This window comes from Notothenia rossii (assembly GCF_949606895.1).
Source record: "Notothenia rossii genome assembly, chromosome: 11".
NCBI lineage: Eukaryota > Metazoa > Chordata > Actinopteri > Perciformes > Nototheniidae > Notothenia > Notothenia rossii.
In genome coordinates, this window is record NC_136910.1 from 15,087,283 (window position 1) to 15,108,771 (window position 21,489).

Below are 21,489 nucleotides of genomic sequence, written 5' to 3' on the forward strand. Positions count from 1 at the left end.
AGGGAAACACAGATGAAACAAAGACAACACAAACAACAAATGTTGAGAATAACAACGACACAGAAAAACACAAAACACAGAAGCATAAACAAAGCATTATAACAAAAAAGCACCACTCAGAAAAACTGAAAACTATCGGTGAGACATGCAGGAAAAACACACAATTTAGATGTGAAAGCCATCTGACAAGGTTTGACAACAAAACAGGAACAGAAGGAGGGCCATCAGAGTTAATTGTCACAAATGGAACAAATATTTCATAATAATAATAATTGTTCAAAGTAAGCTTTTATGGATACATAACATTTTGAGACGGGGTTAAAAACAGTAATGCATTGACAATTATTTTACATCTCCCTGTTGTTATTTTTTGTGCTGAAAGAATTAAAAATCTTCATAATAAATGTATTATTGAAGTAGTTCTGGACTGATAAATTGATCTTTGCAGGTATTTTGGTATCACTGTGTGTTGGCCGATAAGTTGAAAAAAATCATACAATTCAGTAAAAGGCCACAACGGAGCTCCTTCTATACGGGCTATACAGTTTAGTCATATCTCAAGAGGAAGTGCCAAATATTCTTTTTCTACAACTCAGGTAAATAAATAGATGGATGAAGTTCACCCTGATAAGTAAGAGCAGAACCATCAAGCGATGTCTGTGCTCATTTATGTTTAAGTACTGCTTTATGTTGTTAGATGTCTTTGTTAGTAAGAGAAGACACTAGAAAAAGAGATTCCTTTTACATTCTGCAGCTCTGATGTGTTACAACAGTGAAACAGCTCTATCTAGTGGCTAACCTTTAATCAGCACCATCACCTGAAATCAATGTTTCCAAGTAGGATTTATGTCTTAACTTTTTAAAGAAAGTTTTTTTTTTTGGTAGCTATTTGTTGCCATGGTGACTGACCTGGTTGACCATCCCAGTTGACGCTGCAACGTTCTCGACCCCCTCCACGTTCCCCTGTGACACTTCGTTGGCCCCGGCAGCCGCTGTGTCTCCAACAATATTGGCCTGGTCCACGGTCCTGTTGGCCACTGAGAGGCAGAGGGGAGGACAGTTAGTGACATACAGGCATATTCTGAACAGCCACAAAACACACAAATGACCCACATCACCCTTTTTGTGACTATGGCTGAGTCAAAACCTGCAGACTGTACACTACATAACCAATATTAATACAAATGTGAAATTATCTGATCTTTATTTTATTTATGGCCATTAGAAGCAGTTATTTAACGGTTTTCAATGTTGATTAAAAAATAACCATATCTATCATGGATATGGATATCTATATGAATGGATCTGTTGTAACATGCCAAGAGCCAACAAGGAGCTCATTGCACACACTTTGTAGAAAGTAATTGTTTCTTTTGTTTTTGAAAATATTCAAAAACAAATACAAATATCAAATATTGAACAGATTGATTTGCAAATGAACGTCTGGGCTGGTTAGTCAGGCCACATCTGGTAAAGAGAGGTTTCCTAAGCTGTGGATAAACAAACCCCAAATTAAGCTATTTAAATATTTCATTTGGATTTAGACGTTGGTCTCTTCTTTGTTAAAGATTGCCAACACTTAAAATCAGAAACCACCGGAAGACATTTGTCTACCCGCTCCCCCTGAGCCTCACAAATACAACTGGCGGGTACACAGCTTTACTCACCTGTGTTTACTGATGACACAACTCCCTCCTTTGTCTTACTGCCTGGAAATCAAAGAGAGATTACAATCAGATCAATTTACATTACTCACTCATGACATTCTTATGTTTTTTTATGTTGTGTATCTTTTTGTGTGCATATTTTCATTATTTGGGTTATTTTTCATTTTGCGTATCTGTATTATTAGAATTACATTTGGGTTATTTGATCAGAAAAAGCACTCTTGCACACTTATTTGATGAATTGATCATTAGTAATAACTGATATGTGATGTTACCTGATGATAACATGAACCTGTTAGTTTCACCCATTTACTTCAACAATTACATTTTTTGATGTATATTCAAACACTTTAGTTGCCACAGAGTTATAGAGAGATTGTATAGGTTCACCTTACCTTTCAAAAACACTCCAAAGATTCTGATTATGCTGAGGGCGTTGGGTCAGCAGTATCCATTGCTTTTTCTAAAAATACATTTAAAGACTTGGTGTCCTCTCAGTGGTTCTGATGGGTCTCCCTGGTTTTTATAAGTGCTGAACATGTTTTTTTTGTCTACTTAAACTGTTTTTTTATGTTATCGAAACCTTGATAACTCAGAGTTATGTGTGTCAGAGCTTTAATTATATTAATTATTTATTGATGGACATTTGAGTAGAAAACATCCTGTGATGAGCAGCGCCTCTCTGCGATTCCCTCTCAGCACTATGCTCATTATAGTATGATCCCAAGCAGATTAAATGGTGGTTACATAACGTGCCAGAGAGAGGGATAGAAGGAGGGGAATATCTGCTATGAAAGGGAATCATGGGAGGAAGGCAGGAAGTGAGGACGGGGAAGAACAAATCTGCAGAATGACATGATTTGGTGCACACTGACTGTTCCCATTTGAACACAGGCGCTGCCATTTACAGTATCCTACCTCCACCCGTCCTCCCTGCCTCCCTCCATCGCTCGGCACGCTCCCAGTGCTATGAGCCACGTGCCTGAGTACTAAGCAGTACTGCAGCACATTCAAGCTCACACACACACACACACACACACACACACACACACACACACACACACACACACACACACACACACACACACACACACACACACACACACACACACACACACACACACACACACACCATGTATACATCACTTCAGGGGACATTACATTGACTTACATGCATTTCCTGGGGACTTATCCTAACCTCAACCAACACATGCCTTACCCTAACCCTTACCCTAAACCTAACCAAGTGTTCACCCTAAAATTAATGATTCCCCAGATGGGGACCCTCCATTTGGTCCCCATCAGGGAGGCGAGTCCCCACATGTGACTGTGGAAACATATTTAGGTCCCCACAAGTATAGTACTGCTATACCACACACACACACACACACACACACACACACACACACACACACACACACACACACACACACACACACACACACACACACACACACACACACACACACACACACACACAAACGCACACACACACACACACACACACACAAACACACACACACACACACACACACACACACACACACACACACACACACACACACACACACACACACACACACACACACACACACACACACACACAGCAATGACACAGCTTCTTTCTCCCAGTCAATAGAGGGAGCCACCTGAGTGTCGCTGTGATTATCTGTATGAGGCGCCATTATAGAGAACAGACTGTTCAAACGAGAGGTGTTTGATCAGTGCAGCACTAGAAAATATTCTCAAATTGAGCATGTGACCAGAATAAAAAATCCATGTTTGAGATAATCCTGGTAGTAAATGACAACCCTGATGGATAGTTTGCCTTAATAAATGAAGATTGCACGGATTAGAGTGTGTGAATGCCTTTTCCTATAATGAAATAATGTGCATAAATATAGCTTTGGCCCTTTTTTCCAGTGCAGGATTTGTGCTTAGACACTCCTGATGTGATACAAACTCAGACATGTCCTGGATTAAATTAAAATCCTACAATGTGTTAATATATTTTTATTTTATATGTACTGTCACATTTACATGTATAAGAACCTTTTCTTTAAAATCCACGAATGATGAAATAATAATAGTAGGGGATGTAAATGCAGGAACATCACTGCTGTTTAATCTTTTTTATTATAAAGCAGTCCTTCTCGACTAAAGCCATTCTTTGAACATCATTGCATTGTATCAGCCACGTCTCAGCTCTCTGTCCAGGTTTAGCCTGTTTGTGAAAGTGGGTGTGCAGACCTTGATACTGTGTCCCCATATTCACATGCTGACGTATGCATCCTGCTGCAGGCAGATACAGTGGTTTATCGGCGCCATCGACCCTCTTCACTTCAGCGATCACATCCCCTCTCGTTCTCTTCTCTCAAGCACTCAGTCCCCCCTCCCCCTCTTTTACCGGCTCTTGTCACCAGCCTTCAATCTCTGAAACATCCAGGTTTAATTTTCCAGTGAGTGTCATCTCTCCTGCCCCATCACTACATGTCAACAGTCTGTCTCTTTCTCTGCCCCTCCATCTGTTCATACAGGAGCCACAAGACTAGAAGCTTTTTCTGACATAACACCCCTCCCTCTTCTCTCCATCCTTTCTCCCTCTGTCTCTCCCCCTGCATCCCTCCATCTATCCATGGGGATGGGTTGGTGAAAAAGCTGCAGGGGGGAGGAAGCTGGTTAGTCATCAAAGCAGCTAACACTGGCAGGCAAACCCTGCTGCTGCAACGCCACAAACGCATCGACACGTTCTTGCATCGACATGAGCATGGGTGGAGGGGATGACGGGGGGGCATATTGCTGCAGTGCTTAAGTGATCATTGCTCTGTCTTCCATGTGTCCCACCCTTTCTTTTTTAAATCAGTACATTGACTATTGCAATATCGCCTTTCATTTTCATTTTTGAAGGGACGGACTGCAGACAACGATGAAGACTTCCACCCGGCTGACTCCTCACCCCCCCTCCCACTCACACAACGCCCCTCCCCTCTCAGGCGGCCTAAAAGCCTTGTACTGGAGGTAACCTTGAGATGTGACGCATTTGCTGCCTGAGCTAATTTAAAAGAACATGACAAGCACCGTTTTTTTTTTTTTTCATTTTACATTTCCGTCTGCCGTCATACACATGCATGTTTATATTGAATGTCTACATTCATCCTAAACATATTTGTGAGTTTACGTGAAAAAAAGAATGTCAGCCCTTTTCAATGTAGGTCAACTGTTTTCTGTAAATTATAAAAGGCAGTTCAACAGTCTCTCACAGGACATCCCTCTGCAAGCTGCTCCATTTAATGTGACATGTAATAAAATCTTTAAGGTTTAAAATCCTGCAGAATTCCTTAAAGAAACAGAACCAGTCCTCCACCAGCTAATAACCACATTTGAAACGTACTATTTTTGTATTTTTTAATGAATCTCTCCCTCCTCAGTGTCTCTATCCTTCACTCTTCCAGACCCCCACCCTCTGCCCTGCACCACTCCTGCAGCAATATCCTCCCAGTGCTCTCTCCATCCCCTCCTTTATTCCTCCTCCTCATCCTCCCTCTGTTCCTGTCGCTTCTCACAAGTGTCCCAGACATGGACACCCATGGGAGCCTACCTCAAACAGTGCAACCACACACACCCCAAAAAGAAGGAGCGTATCTCCCCCAAACTTACCCACTTTTCTTTTTTAATACAGCTCCACGGACAGGATGTGTACATACCTACATACATGACCCCTTCCTTGGTCTTGGCTGCCGCCTCCTCCATGCCAGCTTTGGTCTTCTCTGCGGCGGCCACCACCCCCTCCTTGGCCATGGAGAACCCCTTCATTAGTACATCCATCTTGGGCGACGAGACGGCTGGGCTAGCCTGCTCCAAACGGGCCTGGTTGGTGCTTACAGTGAGCGTGCAAAAGAGATGATGTGAGAGCGTGTGAGTCTGTGAGTATGCGTGTGTGTGTGTGTGTGTGTGAGTGTGTGTGCCAGTGGCTCCTCCTCCCTTTGGTGCTACAACAGAGGGCTGAGAGGACTGCACAGCAGGGCTACAACACGCAGACTGAGAGGAAGAGGGGGGAGGAAACAGCCGGTATGAACAAGATGGAAAGAGGAGGAGGAGGAGGAGGAGAGATGGCCGGATGCTGCAGCATTTTCAAGTCATGCTGCAACCCCTCCTCAGCCACACCTCCACCCGTCATCCATCTTTCTCCTGGTGATTCTCAGCCACAGTGCAGCTAGCTGTTTGCATATTTTTGATTGGCAGATTTCTGTGGACACACCTATAGATGCTTAGCCTGTGTACTGTTACATAACCATCAGAGCATCAGCACAGGACACAAAGAAGATTTCTCACATTAAGTAACCCAATATGTACATCGCTGTTTTATTGTATTCCACTTCATTTAATTAAGAGAAAAAAGGAGATCACCTGCAGCAATTTCCATTCTTATAAGGATAAAGCAAAAATGCTTTGTCATCTCAACCTGAATGAATCACCACTCTCCCCTTCCTCTTCCTCTTCCTCCTCCTCCTCCTTCTCTTCCTCTTCCTTCTTTTCTTCACGTTTATCCCAGACATGCCAACCCAGCAGAACAGCAATTATATGTATGGGTTTGAAGCTATTTTTATTCATTTTAATTAAATAGTTTAAAACCAAATAGTAACCAAACAAAGCCACATCATGGCCACAGAAAAAAAGCTGCTCCATTTATATTTATTTTTGTATTCTGTCTCAGAACGTAGTAACGTGATATATTTGAAACGGTGCCATTTTCAGAAGGGAGGATGTCTCATAGTTTCCGTCTTGTCGTACAGAATCATACTGCCCTCTGGTGGCCGTAACATAAAATACATCATGACACGGCATTTTGATTTACTGATGGTTGTCTTTAGACGTGCTCAAACCTTAAATATCATGTGACCAAACGACTCAATATCAATGCAGCATCGAAACACTACGCGTTACGAGCAGGACTTACCACTTTTTATTGGATTTTATTGGAAGAACTTTTTGCATGAAAATTCAGCATTTTGTATTGAGGTATATCTAAGATGCTTTGGATAAAAGCTGCAGCTAAATAACATATAGTGTAATGTAAAACATGTCATGTTTTGGATTTTCAAAAAGAGGAACATGTGAAATTAGAATCCATGGCACAATTGCCATGTTAAGGAGTCCTACATTTGTTTACCTGACAATAATAACCTGATTCTGATTCTCATTTATATGAGTGAGTATATTTAGTCATAAAACAGTTCAAGTTAACAAAAAACTGCATGAGAGGAGATGCAATTTGTATTTCATCCCATGTCTACATGTCAGTGTTTTCTCTTGATCACAATAGTTTTTCATATTACTATAGGGAATGTATATTGAAATAAAACATTTAAATATTATTTCTTTATGAAGAAAACACATTTCCCAGAGAGGAAGATTTTTCAATCACGATCACGGAAACTATTAAAAACTCTCAGGCTTCTTACCCTGCCACCATTACTCTCCTTTGTCACCATTTAATAAATAGAAAACTACATATTGTTAAAAGCTATTAGAGGCTCTTCCTGAAAGATGTCAAAACACTCTGTAAAACAAAGGGCAATAGAAATGTTGCTCACCGTCCCTCCAGTTTTTTTCTTCCGAGTTACAAACAAACATCTCATTTGTGATCTTACAACAGTTCACTCAACCGTTTGGTTTTAAGAAAACATTTATTGACATTGATATAAGTACATTTGTGAGTGCGTTTTTACATACTGTATTTGTGCATTTTGGTAAATCTATGTGTGCATCTTTTGCTTTCTCACAAGCATGCTTAGTGTTAAAACTCATACGATTGTGAATGCCTTTTATGTACTAAAAGAAACATCAGTTCTGCATTTTCATTTGATTATTTTTTGTACAATTTCCCTTTGATTTAAGAGAGACAGAACTAAAACAAACTGAAAAAAAGAGAGAAAGAAAAACCCAAATCGAGATCAGGTTTAGCAGCGGACGGATACATTTGACAGGTAATATTGAGCTTATGAACACATAGCATTCTCACACTCAGTTAGTATCTCACATACTAATCTAGGCTACAACACTATCTCACATTCCTGAAGAGTTTCCTCCTCCTCCTGTTCCTTTTTTTATCCTTCCATAACTTATCCCCTTTTCCTTTTTACTCCTGTGCTTTTGTCCATTTCTTCCTTTACATGTCCTCCTCTTCTTTTCCCTCCTCTTTACTCCTGGACGTTGAGGATCTGTGAAGACAGTCCTTGGTGCCAGTTCTTCAGCTTGGCAAAGCGGGGACCTTTCACCTCTGACTCAAACTTCTCTCTGGTGGGGAAGGCATTTACAATTTTAAAGGAATAGTTTACTATTTAGTTAGAGGAGAAATGTGATAGCACTATTTAGTTTGTACACTTTATATGAAGCTACTGCCAGCAGCTGGTTAGCTTGGTGTAAAGATTAGCTTCTCAAAACGTCAAAAATAATCTAAAGCTATTTTTGGCAGTGACCAGTAACTTCCAGGATTCTCTGCAGGCTACATGGCGTGTCGTTCTTACCTCGACTTCGCCAGGGCCTCCTCATCTGGGTCTTGCACTGCATGGAAAATAAACATTTGGTAAGGTCAAAGAAAAACCTAACGAGACAATAAGCAGTAATGAGAGGATATCAGAGTCAGAACAAAAATTGTGGAGAGTTCCAATAATATTAAAAGAGAAGGTAGGAAAAGACAAAAGGAGGAAAGAAGGAGTTTGTGTACTGACGGTATTCAGTTCCAGTGATGTGGGCCAGCATCCTGAAGCTCTTGGACTGCAGATTGGCAGCACGACGAGCCCATTCAGACATACTATCGTTCGTATCTCCTAATGGCCTGATCACTGCCTGGTAAACTGGAGATGCACAGTCTACCACGGGGTCCTTGATGGGCAGAGATCCACTGCAGGACACACAGTACTGTTAGAGCTGTGAGTAGTGTGAACTGTATTTAAAGTCAACTAATATGTTAAATGATCATAAAGTACTAAATGCCCAGGATGTAAGATCATCTACAACTGAAGAGTTGATATTACTTTTTTTGTCCTGTAAATATAATGTATGATGTCCTTTATTGTTTTATGTTTCATGTGGAACCTGTATGCTGCAGGTCTCCCTTGAAAAATAGATCTATGATCTCAATGGGACCAATCTGATTAAATAAAGGTTTGAAATGAAATGACTTTTATGTTTTTGTTTTGTTGGTTTTTGGCAGTGGTGAATTGAGTACTCAAATCTTATTGTTAGAGAAAAGTAGCAATAACCGTATGTTACAAGTAAAAGTATCTTTAATATATATATATATATAAAGTATATTTAACATTTAACTTTAGTCAATGCATAACAGATACAGTATAAGCATTATATCTAAAATAACAAAAGGAAAAATACTATTACGGTAATACTTGTTTTTAACTTGTTTTTTATTAAGTCAGAAGCAACTTAAGCTATTTTAAAAATCATACAAGTATTGCCTTTGAATGTATTGAAGTTGAGGCTAAAAATGGAAAGCACAAGTCAACTCGACTTAATTAAATGTCCATTAATGTTTTAGGTGTCTTGCCTCAGGTGTATTTTTCTAAATGGCTAAATAATTTATCAAATTTAAGAGCCATTTGGAGCCATTATTTCCCAACACTAATGGCCGACAACTTGATACCTTACATTGTTATTTCTATTCAAATAATAAAATTACCAAGCTAGAATGTTGTAGTAGTCAAATAAAAATCCTGATTATTAAAATGTGTGCTACTTCGATTGGTGACTTCCAAATAATGTTGGCTATTCTTTTTTTTGGGCAACCAGTGCCTTTATTGTAGAGACAGAGGAAATGACATGCGGCAGATGGACCTGAGCTGGATTCGAACCCGGATCCTCTATACATGGGCCCAATGTTGGCTATTCTATACCTTTTTGTTATTAATAGCTTTATTAAACCATATTGTATTACATTATGGGCTGTTATTACTCTTAGATCAATAATTGCATTGTTGCTTCTTGTTGCCATAAACTTCACGTTTAAGATAACTGTGAACAGTAGATATTGAACAGAGATTACAAAGCAACAAGACTGGATAGTGCCTTTTTTTGGTATTCTTCAATGAGTGTTAGAAAAGTGAGTCGGTACCGCTCTAGCAGACATGTTTCAAAAACTTGAGATTTGATACTCAGAACATTCCCATGCCATGAACTCCCATCAGGTTCCCGAAGCTGTGATGATACTGGCTGCTTCAAAAGAAAACCTGAACTCGTCTCACACTCTCACACTTTCACCAAAGTACCTATAAGTACTTCTAGATAGGAAAATGAACTCCTGGTTAGTGAGTTTGAACATGACATCATACTCGGACACAAGAAAAAACACTTCAAAATGGACAATAAGATGCTGTGGTATTTGTCAACATTTTCCACAGTATTATTTATTATTATATTAATTCTAATTATATTAATATTATAATAGTTCATGGATATTAGTTAAGGGGACACAAGGAGCAATGCACAAGCTGTTTTTAAATTATAAGACAAATGCGAGGAGAGGCGGGACAGAAAAGGAGCGCTGCTGTACTTACGACAAGGGGGAGCCCACCTCTTCGCTGAGGTCATAACCAGAGAGGAAGGATGGGGGGGGAAGGTGGAGGACAGCACAGGTGTGGTAGGTTGTTTGTTTTTTTGGTTGTGGATGGAATGAGCAGAGGAAAGTGGGTGAAAAGCACAAAGGAGTACGGGGCACGGACAAAGACAACATGGAAAAGCCCGCGCATTGGGTAAAGTAGAGTTGTAGCAGCATAGGCTAAGAGGTAGGCTTACATGATTTAAAGCTGCTTTTCAGGAGATGGGTCCAAAAAATGGTTTTCAATCGAAAAAAACCAACAACATATTTTCTCACTTCTGACTGCTACTGATATCTAGCATATCTTTGGAATTGAAACAAAAAAGCTTCCTGGATTATATATAGATAAAACAGGTTTGTGTCAGTTTTATATATTTCAACTTTCTGTAATTCTTCGGGATATTCTTATACAATTTGTTCACAACCCACATAATCAGTTCCCATTTCCACACAATCATAAGCCAGGACACATGTCGTAGAGTAAAGAATGACAAAGTCTGCATCGGTAGGAGGTCTTGGTGAATGGGTTGTTCTGAAATCACAGGACTTTGACCTAAATCACACCAACTAAGAGGATGTCAACGCAGGTGCTTGCACATGATCACTGATCACTCCAATGAAAACGCCCAAAGGTTACAAACTTTCCGTGAGATATCATTCAAACTGCTGTATGAAGTTACGTTGCAGTTTTCCATGCTGAACAGAAAGGTAATGAGCCTCAGCAAATGTTCTATGAGAATAAGACCAGGATTAGAGTTTCGGCAAAAAATATCAAAGAAAATCTGCAAATGACACCCCAGAATAAATGGCTTAATACAAGTAGCAGGAAGTGAGCGAGTAAGTATGTTTTTTTTGTAATTTGGGCAATCTTATCCCTTAATTCCTTAACAAGCGGGTCATGTGATGTGAAGTGTGTGAGTGCAAAGAGCTCATTAATCTGGAGAGAGGATTATTTAGGTTGTGTGACCTCACCTGTCGTGCCCTTTAGTCTGCGACTGCCCTGCGATGGCGTCCATGATGGCGTCCTGTGAGTACATGCTGATTGGTGTGTTGTACTGGGCGTGAACAATGGTGGCCTTTCCACCCGGACCCCTCACCTCAATGGGCTTGTGGGTGGACAGGGCCGAGTCTTTCAGAGCAATGGGGTTGAAGCTGGGGGTGTACTCCACACTGTCAGTGTTGAGTGGGGTCGGAGGTCAGTGAAGGGGGTGGAGAGGTTTCAGGTGTAGATGAGAGGTTGAAGGATAGGGGAGGAGGGGGGGAATTGAGAGAAAAGAAAAGGGAGAAAGCACCAAAGTGAAGGAAACTGGGTGGACGTGTATTAATGCTGCTGACAGACAGGCTGGGCTGGTGTACCGCTCAATATTCACTTTTGGAGACCTACTGTACCTAACATAGACTCAAATACACAGACCAAATCACATCACACTTTGTAGCTGTGTCCCAGGTCCATACTGCTCAGACAATATAAACCTTTTTCAGGATTTCACACTCAAATTGTTCAAATTAAGCAGGTTTAAGATGCTTTATCTTCACCACAGGTATTTAAAAAATAAAAAAACACGCAGCAGAAACATAGAGGTATTTTGGAAACACATTTCCCTTTCTCCATGTTAAAGCCTCTATGTATGAAATTTGTTCCTAACTTTGCACACACAAAATAATTTGTATATGATTTTAATATATCAACTTTCACTTGGATTGTCTAATATTTCTACAAAAAAAGACTCTTCAGAATAATTACAAAGTGGATATATCACTCCCAGCATTTACTGTGACTTAGCTTATGGAACATTTAACTACATGATACAATGTTATCATATATATCCATGCAGTGTGGAATAGGGACAGAGGCTTCATCCATTACACGAGGCTAAACTACTATTTTGTACATGACAAAATACAAGCTATTTCTAGAAGGAGAGGACAAAAGTGCTGACATACCAGTCCACAAAACCACAAACATGCTAATGTAACACACCCAAACAGATGAATATCTGCATATTTCAAATGAGCCAACAAAATACTGTACACACGCTGAAAATGATGTTTTACTGATACTGCCAAACATGACACACAAAACACCACATGCATTTACACACACGGTAATATACTGCGGTCCATTCAGAAAAAGTATATACAGTAAATGCTATAGACTAAAGGAGTTGGAAAACATCATATATCATAGTGGAGTACTAAATAATCATTGAGTACTGAAGTAAAGTAGAAATCACTAACTGTGTTTTTTGGATGGATGGATGGAAACAGCAGCAGTACTAACAATAGTTAATTTATATTTGAGTGTTGTATGTCTTTTAAAAAATGGACCTTGAGTCTCTTCAATAAAGCTGATTGATGTTCACGATAGATTTTGGGGTTTTGGAGCTAATGTTGCTATCTGATTACACTGGCTACAATATGCTGGGTTTTAGAGTTGGATCATTTCGTATCTCTACTGTAGCTTAGTCCTACCAAAGCTTTACATTTAAAATATATTTGGCCTTGACAAAATACTTTTCCAACATACAAAACTAAATATCATTCATCTTCAAGCAGAAATATCTATCTATGAACGTACTACTACGGATTGTGTTAAATAGATGAAAGGAAGCATAGTCGAAGGAAAAGTAAAACAATCTTTCACAATTTACTCAAGTAAAGCAGCAGCAAGTTCAAACTTTCCTGAAGATCTGTACTTGAGTATATGTAAAGAGTTACTTTTCACTTGTATTCTGTTAATAACATGAACAAACAAATGATCAGCACACTCAATCTGCCGGTTCAACTTCATGCTCATGACTGCATGTTGGACATGACTTCACTCCACACCCAAATCTCAGAAAAAGAATACTCTCTCTAATGATGTATTCTTCATGCACATCAAATACTCGAGACGTGTGGCGGTACTGACTTTGCAGCTGTGTTTGCGATAACCTGAAACACACCAGGGAGGAACAGACAGACAAACAGACAGATAGAGAGGAGGAAAGAGTGTCAAAAATGACCAGAGGGTATTTTGGTGATAACAATGGCACTGTGTGTGCAGAGGAAACTATTCAACTACAACACTATGCTGTAATCCCATGTACAGGTTAGAATAGCAGCTGTTTGTCATCACTGGGATATTTCCCAGCGTCCCCTGCATCATCGGTGACTGACAAGAGCAGAAGCGTCTCGATCACATGACACAGAGACACATTTAGCACAGAACAGCCACAAATAAACACCGCTACAAAAACACATCCATACCACCTGTGTCACAACTGCAGCCAAGAAGACGTGTAATAATTGAACCTTTCATTTGCCTTTACTAGGAAATCTCAGATCCTGTAGAACCAGTTCAAAAGGTGCCGTGTGTTTGTTTTTCAAATATTATTACAAGGAAGAGTTTGGGCCAATGTTTTCTTAATATTGCAAGAGAGTACATTCGGCCTTCTCGGAGGTTTGCGCTGTCCGAGTGCACTCTTGGTTAAATTATGTGTAATTCCTTCCTGGTTGAAAAGCTACTTAAATCAGCCCTTATCTCTGTAATCTACAGGTTTGCTGTGTGCAAATGTTTTCTGCGATCACTTTAAAGGTTGCTTAAATGTATTTGGTATGTGTGCCTGAAATTTTTTGCTGCTATTCTTGGACAAGCTCTCCCTGTAAATCAGTGTAAATGTGTTCAGTTTCACTCTACCAACGTAATTGGAGTGCAACACATCAATCAGTGGAATAGAAGGTACAGTTGTACATGGATGGGTTCGGGGTACAGTTGGTGAGGTGGAACGTGCTCGGCAGCACCTCACACGTGGGGTATCTCAGGTTTGGCAGGGGGGCATCCTGGGGATTCAGGATGATGATGTGTAACCGGAATGGAACGTTCCCCCAACAGCTGCTCTCTCCTGTGCGCGTGTGTGTGTGTGTGTGTGTGTGTGTGTGTGTGTGTGTGTGTGTGTGTGTGTGTGTGTGTGTGTGTGTGTGTGTGTGTGTGTGTGTGTGTGTGTGTGTGTGTGTGTGTGTGTGTGTGTGTGTGTGTGTGTGCTTGGTGAGGTGGGGTTGCTGGCATGATACTGGCGTCATCGTCACCTGACTTACCATTGGCCTTTACTGTAAAGCAGCTCAGCTCCAGAAGGGAAACACATTAGGAAAGACTGATATCTGGGTGTGACATAGGTCAGAATCAAAGCAGATCGCATCCTTAATTAACATCTAGTATTTCACGGCTTCACCATACCCATGCCATACCCCTGAGGAGAGTCCCCCTAAAACTGTGGCCTCAACTTAACTCCCACTGACCTTTACTCAGTACAGCACACAGTACAGTCGTGATAAAGGCACTGATGATTTGGCAATTCAAGGTGAAATGACTTTGTATTGTGAAAGAAATAACCTAGTAAACTGTTTTTCTTGTTAACAAATTGTGCGTGTAATGAAAGCCCTACTGTATACATCCTATTGTATTGTTGCTCTTATTTGTTCCTTCATCTTTTTTAGGCCTCAAACCACAAAATGTACAATAGTGGCCTTACAATGGGACTCTAGTGTCAAAACGTCACCTTCCTGTAACCTTGCCAGCAATTTAACCAAGCTTCACACGCAAGTCCGAGCTTATTTAGATATATAACTGTATTTAAAACTCAGAGGGAGGATAAATACGCAAGATAAAAAGCCTCAAAAATGGAAATCAGAGAGTTGAAACAGCAAAAAGGTTTCTCTAAAAAGAATATTTGCAACATCATCTCCCTTTTTTCATTCCTGTAGCCGGATCTCTTGCCACTCTGTCATCTGGATGCCAGCCAGGTATGTTTGTGTGTACTCTCCCAAAATAGCACAATGTGTGAGAGGAATGACTGATGGGATACCGATGGAAGTTTATATTTCCTCATTTAGGCACAGTTAATGTGAGGTTAACTGGGGATGTGAGGTGCTTTTGCTTCAGTGAAAAGTAGTACTTTAGTCAAGTGTCATTACGTCAGCTGCTGTTTGGTTTTGGTGTTATCACGGAAGGAGTTACATCTTCTTCTCCTAGTATTTAAAAACTTTAAGGTAACCTACCACAGTGATGAAACTCCCAAGGAAGCTGTCGACCCCTGTCCTAAATTGCCCTGCATCATCATCATTTCTCTGAGAGTTTCAGCAGAGTAAAGGCCAACTGGGGAATTGTACTGTCCCGCCTGGCCGGGTGGAGATAGGGCAGACGGTGAGGAGGAGGCAGAGGTTTTGACCGGGGTCGATAGGAGATCGGGGTCTTTTTTACCAACTTGGAGCATTTGAACTTCCTCTCCGAAATGTTTAGGCCCGACCTCTAAATCCTTAAAAGATGAGAAGAGGTCAAGATCGGTATAAAAGAAACGTTTGAAGTGAAACGAGAGTAAAGGCATCAGCTTCCGTCTTCATATTCCTTTCTTTTGGATTGCTGACCTTTGACCTCTGCATACTAGGCCTTCCTGCTGTTGCACTATGAATATTTGACACTAGAGGGCAGCAGGACACTGGTGAAGATTATCACAAACAATCGTACATAACAGGCATGACAGACATATTTACGAACATGAACAAATATGCAGTTTTACAGCCGCAAATGTTTGTGTTGATTAATATTTTCGGTCATTCTTTTTTTGTTTCTCTTTTTACCTTCTGATGGGGGATGACTGGCATGGGAGAGTCCATTCTTGGAGTTGAAAAAGCTGCTGCACGTCTTGATCTAGAAATGAAATGAGAAAATAGCCATTTCAAATATAGCACCATATTTCACGACTTTGTATTGGATAATTTAAAGGCATTTTACAGTCAATAAATAACATATCATGAGAACCAATTTATGTATATATTTGTAGGTGCACTAATTGATTTAGCTTCTCTGTGTTATTTCTTATGGGAATATCCAGTACCTAAAATTAGCTTGTTCTACTTAAGTTTAACGGCCAGAGAAAGTGTGCTGGTTGTTTACTTCTGCATGGTGAGTGCCAGTGTGTTGGAGGCAGACTTGATCTTGTTCTGGGCGTCCATGTGCGTCATCCCCTCGGTGGTGAACCCATCGATGGCTGAGATGATGTCGCCCTGGGCCAAGCTGCCGCCCACCGCCTTGCTCCCCGGAGTTATCTATGGAGGGGTCAAGAAAGCAGGTCACATTGGGACCCCTGACTCCGCAGGAAACAAACAAGCAACTGGAAAATGTGTATAGATACACATGACAGATTGGAGGGATAGTTAGGAGTAATTTGCCATTGATGAATGAAAACTAAGAAATACTTTCCCTCTGCAATTCAGCAACTCACTGTACATACTATGATAGATGTGTAGATGCTCAGTAAAAACAACCCTCAGAGGTTTTCTATAAAAAGAGTGGAACTCATTTCTTTATTCCAGTATTTAATCTGTCTCTACAGATAAAACCAAGGCTGCCTGACCCTGAATTCAATAAGAACAAGTTTTTAACTATTTTCCATTCTCATACAATGATATTTAGCTGAGTCCTAATGCTGGCCACAAAGCCAGACTTTAGCGCTTAAACTACACAGAGAGAGACTCTGAGAGAGCCCAGAGGCCCGGGGCATACAGCATGAGGTCTTGATTTACAGTCGACTCGTTAAAGAGTTAAAAATAAGCAACGCCGCTGATGACCCTGCTGAGCCCCCCTTCACCCCCCAAACATACTCACCTGCTACTGACATTCATGCAACACTTCCTTGAATAACGTAAACTCTTCTACAATCCACACTTTATCAACATCATACCACTTATTGGTTCTACTTTTTCTGGTGTCAAAGAAATGCGTTCTTGATACTCCTGTCAAACTTTGTCTGCTTTTTGAACAGAATGTCTTCCTTTGAATTATATTCCTTGTCTGTATGTGTGTGAGTGTGTGTGTATGAGAGTGTGAAAAGCAGTTAAGTTAAGCTGAAGGTACAAAATAAATCTTTATATCTGCCTCTGGGTATTTAAACATGCATGAAAAACTGTCATGCATATGTTCAAGAGCCACTTCAAATATAACTGACGAGAAACAGGAAATGGATATGGGGACTCACTCTTTAAACATTTTCTTTTAATTAATTGCTTTCAAGAGCAAACATTTATTCAATTTTTATGCAAGTTTTCTTTTTTAAATTGTTTCTCGCAGGTTTTCTATCTAAAAATATGTGTTATATTAATACGTCTCTATATTGTTCTACTTGGACCACAGACATGCTTCTTCTTCTTTTTGATGGTGTCCATACAGCTGTTTAGACTCAAGACAGATACAAAGATTCCAGATTTAATTGATTCCTAGAATTTCAAACAAGAAAATCCCACTAAGAGTCATACAAAATAACTGGATAGTGGCAAAAGAGTTAGGTGTGTCACTTATTTAATGCACATTGCTTCAGCTTGGCTAACAAGATGTCAGAAATACACTTTCTGCATTCCTCTTTCCTGTCTTAGTTCTTGGGAAAAAAGCCATCTGAAATACCAAACCGCAGTGGTGTTACGTCAAACTGTAATGGCACCCCAAGTAGTCATGTCAAGCTGCCATGTTTTGTCTTTACCAGTCAGACCACAGGATGAAACTAAATCCAATGAAACAAAGCCACAGTGGACACAAATCCCCCCCCCCCCCCCCCCCCCCCGGTTGCCTAAGACTAGGGGATCAGAGGAGGATGACCTAACACAATCAATATAAAGCAGGCAGCTGAGCATCAATCTGGACTAACAGCTAGCGTCCAAACTGTTCTCTCAGGTGAGCGTCCCCTCCCCTTCTTTCTTCTCATCCCCTGAAACTCTCAAATCCTCCATCCATCCTTCACAACAACACTGATCTCATGAGCTGTTTAGGTAAGGTGACTATAAGGGAGGAATAAAGCTTACTTAAGATAACACAAGCTGCCATTAGCCTCCCTGTTTCTTCCAGCCCCATTACCAACCCTCTTCATTTGTCCACCTCTCCTCCAGTGCTATTTAAAGGAAACCCTTTAAATACACCAGCAGTCCTGCCAGTGTGTGAGAGAGAGACACCCAGGCGCTCTGCTGCAGAGTTTAAAACTCATTTATTTGGAATTGTATTTCCCCCTTTTTCCTTAAATTCCAAAAATCATATGCTGATAATCTTTATGTGAACTTGTGTTTCATAAGGTTTTATGTACATATTAGAAAGAAAAGTACTATGTTTGTTGTCATTTGCGAAAGAAGAAACCGATCTTAACTTTGCTTTGTTGTCCTATAGATGTTAAAATAAGTCATTTATCTCAACATCATTAAAAGCCCTCGAATGAATGATTTGACTGTGATGAGCCAAAAAGTAGTGAAACGTATTCATGATTAAATTGATTATGAAGTAAGATGGGGGATTTTAAGCGTGGCTGTAATGTGATCAAAGTAAATATCATACCTATTTATCAAGGGTAAGAAAATTCTGTATTTAGGCAAATGCCAAATGCAGCAGCTCCTCTCCTAAAACTATTCCAGTCTTTCCAATGCTGCTCTATTCTTGAAATCTCTCTGGACTTTATATCTGAACCTCCCTGTCATCATCACGAACAGCAACATTGCATAACCACTGCGCAGCCACTGCTCTATACACACAAATACAGTGCCGGATGAAATGACACAAGCTTAAACATGCAAGAGATTATTGCCAAACAAGGTGGAAAGGTGATTCAAAAACTGAGCTAAATACATTTTAAAAGCATACAACAACAAAAAACGTTACAACTTAATTTCCTTCTTTTCTTTTTACTGCAAATCATTAAAAGGGTGTGCGCTTTAAGCTGTAACATTTATAAAATATGATTTTTTTAAGGTTATGTTGTTACATCATTGTATATGTTGTTTGAGTACATCCATTTGCCAAAGTCAGGCAATCAGGTTACCATGTTCAACGTCTTGAGTTTGAAATCATTCCAGATCACAATGTTAAGCACGTTTTGACACAGTTAATAGTCAGTTTGCAATTTTTTTGTGCCATACCTCCTCAATGTGTTTTTTTTGTTGTTGTTGCTTAATCTTTATTTCTAAGTTTGTCACAGCAGTCTGACTGTCCTTACCCTGGAGATGGTGAGTGGCATGTTGAAGTCCTTTCCTCCGTGTAGTCTGAAGCCCCATGGAGCAGGGCCATTCAGAGTCACTGTGTACGAACTCATCTTGGGTCAAACGTCAACACTCCTCCCGCTAACAACTCCTGCTTGCTGTGTGTTTTCTCCTCCTGGTGCTGTGTTCCCGTCCTCCACTGATATCCTTTTGTCCCGGTCGGCCTCGGTGGTAGCTTCTTCTCCGTCAGGCCTGGCTTATCTTCCTTTCTGCTCCCAGCTCTCAGGACAAACAGCCTGGGGTGGTGTTGGTGTGGGGTGGGTGGGTCAGGTGCTGTGGGACCTCTGTGACACACACACAGGCATGCATTGGTGCACACAAATACACATACGTGAAGATAGTCATACACAGAATGCAAGTTCAGAGCAAAGTTGAGCCACTGAAGAACAACAGTACATATTTTCTGATTCGATCATCCCCAATTTCAAACCAAAAATGCCCAAGACAAACCTCACAGTTCAGAAAGTGCAAACTCCAAAAGGTCAACTTTAAAGTTAATAACAAGAGAGAGGAGTTTCTTGCCTGCAGAGTTGCTGAGGGCGAGGGACAGACAGCCTAAGAATAGTCGAGGTGAGCATAGACACAGAGGCCCTGGCCCTTATAAGGCTTGTAACCCGAAGCCCCAGAATGCTTCACTGCCGATTCACATCGCCAATATAGACCCCTCTTACCGCAACACATTCTCCCTCTCTCTTTCTCCCTCTCTTAGTGCTATCAGTTCATGCTGCTAGCATCCTATTATCTATAATCAGCCTCTGTGCACTGATGTCACTCACTTTTCACTTTTCACAATCATTCATTCTGCTCGAGAGAAGGAAACAACAAATTACCAGCTGTGTTACCCTGGAAACACTCGCACGAGGCTGCTCCTGTTTTGTGTGCGTCTGTGTTAACGTGTGTGTATAAGCAATTCAATTAGCAACTAACCAGAGCATTTAAGGTCAAGTGAACATTGACACTGTGTGATAGATCCGGACAGACTTTTCTTTCTATTCATATTCCGATATATCAGATAGACACTGAAATTGAGAAGTTTGTGCACCTATGTTGTTCAAAACACCTGATTTTAAAGAGTTACAAGAGATGGCCTTTGATCCCTGAGCAGGTTCGTAATGATGACACACTTGAATAGCTTTTCTGGTTTCACATTTATACTTGTTTCTTTGTTGCAGAGGGTTATGGTGGATAAGAAGATGCCACTGTCCGCTAGTTAAAGCGAAGACTGTAAAATTAGCTTAGCATAACGAAGTCAAAGCGGAACAGCTAGTTTCTGTCAAATGTTGAAAAAACGTGTTTGCATCAATCCTTTGTCCCTTTTTCTTGTGCAAGCAATATAATATATTTGTGCGAAGCTAATAGCCTTGTAGTTTCAAAGTTGTTGTAAACACATGAAACAGGTCAATCTTCCCATTTTAACTTTAAAGTGGACCTATCATGCTATATTTGAAACATATATTGTAGGGCCATACCTATATAAAACATGTAGGCCTAGTTTTTTTTTCAAAATACCAAACAGATCATGCATTTTTACGGAGCCCCCTAGGGGACATGGAGAAGAAAAAAAAAAAGAAAAAAAAAATTGTTTTGCGTGATCTCGCAAAGCCTTTACGAGATATCGCAAAACCTTTGTGAGATTTCGCAACACTTTTGCGAGATCTCGCAAAACCGCTTGCAGTTTGTAGACGGTCCCTAAGCACTCCTCTCCCTCCTCAAGCTGCAGATTGTGACCAATTCTTTATGTTTAGCTCGGATGACGGCGCGTATCAAACTGTTCTGATAAAAACGACTCTGTAGCTCGTGGTCTATCTTGCTATGATTGTAAAGAGTTATTGATCCGCGAAATTCGAATCAGTCAATAACTCAGCTCAGAGGGACGTGCATGTCCCCTCGCTCTGAGTGTTCTCTTGAGGTGTCTTCACTTATGTGAAACCCTTTATATATATAGTCTATGTGTGAAACCCGTGCCTATTGCCAAGCACTGATGTTATATCTTTATATTTAAGGCCAAGCTCAAAGTATCTCGCAAAACTTTTCATTTAGCTCAATGTACTTCCTGGTCAGTTCGGCTGCTACGGCAACACAGAAACCACAACAATGGAGCGGTTCATCGATTTTACTTTGAGCTTGTATATGTATATATAAAGGGTTTCACATAAGTGAAGA

The 21,489-nt window shown here is 40.4% G+C and overlaps 3 protein-coding genes and 1 long non-coding RNA gene across 12 annotated transcripts in view; 1 reads left to right on the top strand and 3 right to left on the bottom strand.

Moving 5' to 3' along the window:
* Positions 1-5,505, bottom strand: part of sncgb (synuclein, gamma b (breast cancer-specific protein 1)) — a 9,760-nt gene extending 4,255 nt beyond the window's left edge. For both annotated transcript variants that reach the window (XM_079657661.1, XM_079657662.1), the window contains exons 1-3: positions 5,372-5,505; positions 1,668-1,709; positions 910-1,037 (exon numbers count right to left, since the gene is read on the bottom strand). In XM_079657661.1, coding sequence (XP_079513787.1) covers positions 910-1,037; positions 1,668-1,709; positions 5,372-5,492 — 291 coding nt within the window. In that variant the 5' untranslated portion in view covers positions 5,493-5,505. The remainder of the gene's footprint in view (positions 1-909; positions 1,038-1,667; positions 1,710-5,371) is intronic.
* The window catches only part of LOC307023950 (glutamate dehydrogenase, mitochondrial-like), a 19,749-nt gene extending 12,174 nt beyond the window's left edge, over positions 1-7,575 (top strand). For 3 of the 5 annotated variants that reach the window (XM_079657655.1, XM_079657656.1, XM_079657657.1), the window contains 2 exons: positions 4,575-4,685; positions 5,347-7,575. In XM_079657655.1, coding sequence (XP_079513781.1) covers positions 4,575-4,685; positions 5,347-5,383 — 148 coding nt within the window. In that variant the 3' untranslated portion in view covers positions 5,384-7,575. The remainder of the gene's footprint in view (positions 1-4,574; positions 4,686-5,346) is intronic. The other 2 variants (XM_079657658.1, XM_079657659.1) reach the window with 1 other exon arrangement.
* Positions 7,336-19,989, bottom strand: ldb3b (LIM domain binding 3b). 4 transcript variants are annotated; one of them, XM_079657652.1, is made up of 10 exons: positions 19,849-19,989; positions 19,284-19,610; positions 16,211-16,362; positions 15,895-15,964; positions 13,190-13,212; positions 11,251-11,448; positions 10,238-10,261; positions 8,399-8,571; positions 8,195-8,231; positions 7,336-7,964 (listed from the first exon to the last, which is right to left on the bottom strand). In XM_079657652.1, the coding sequence occupies exons 2-10, from the start codon at positions 19,377-19,379 to the stop codon at positions 7,868-7,870; spliced, it is 870 nt and encodes a 289-aa protein (XP_079513778.1). In that variant the 5' UTR covers positions 19,380-19,610; positions 19,849-19,989; the 3' UTR covers positions 7,336-7,867. The 4 variants fall into 4 exon arrangements, with proteins under 4 accessions (XP_079513778.1, XP_079513777.1, XP_079513779.1 ...); XM_079657651.1 differs by having other exon boundaries at positions 19,777-19,917; XM_079657653.1 differs by having other exon boundaries at positions 19,782-19,885.
* On the bottom strand, positions 14,157-15,888 carry LOC307023955. Its single transcript, XR_013803801.1, has 2 exons — positions 15,682-15,888; positions 14,157-15,572 (listed from the first exon to the last, which is right to left on the bottom strand). It is a non-coding gene; the product is annotated as an uncharacterized lncRNA (long non-coding RNA).
* Positions 19,990-21,489: the final 1,500 nt, after the last annotated feature.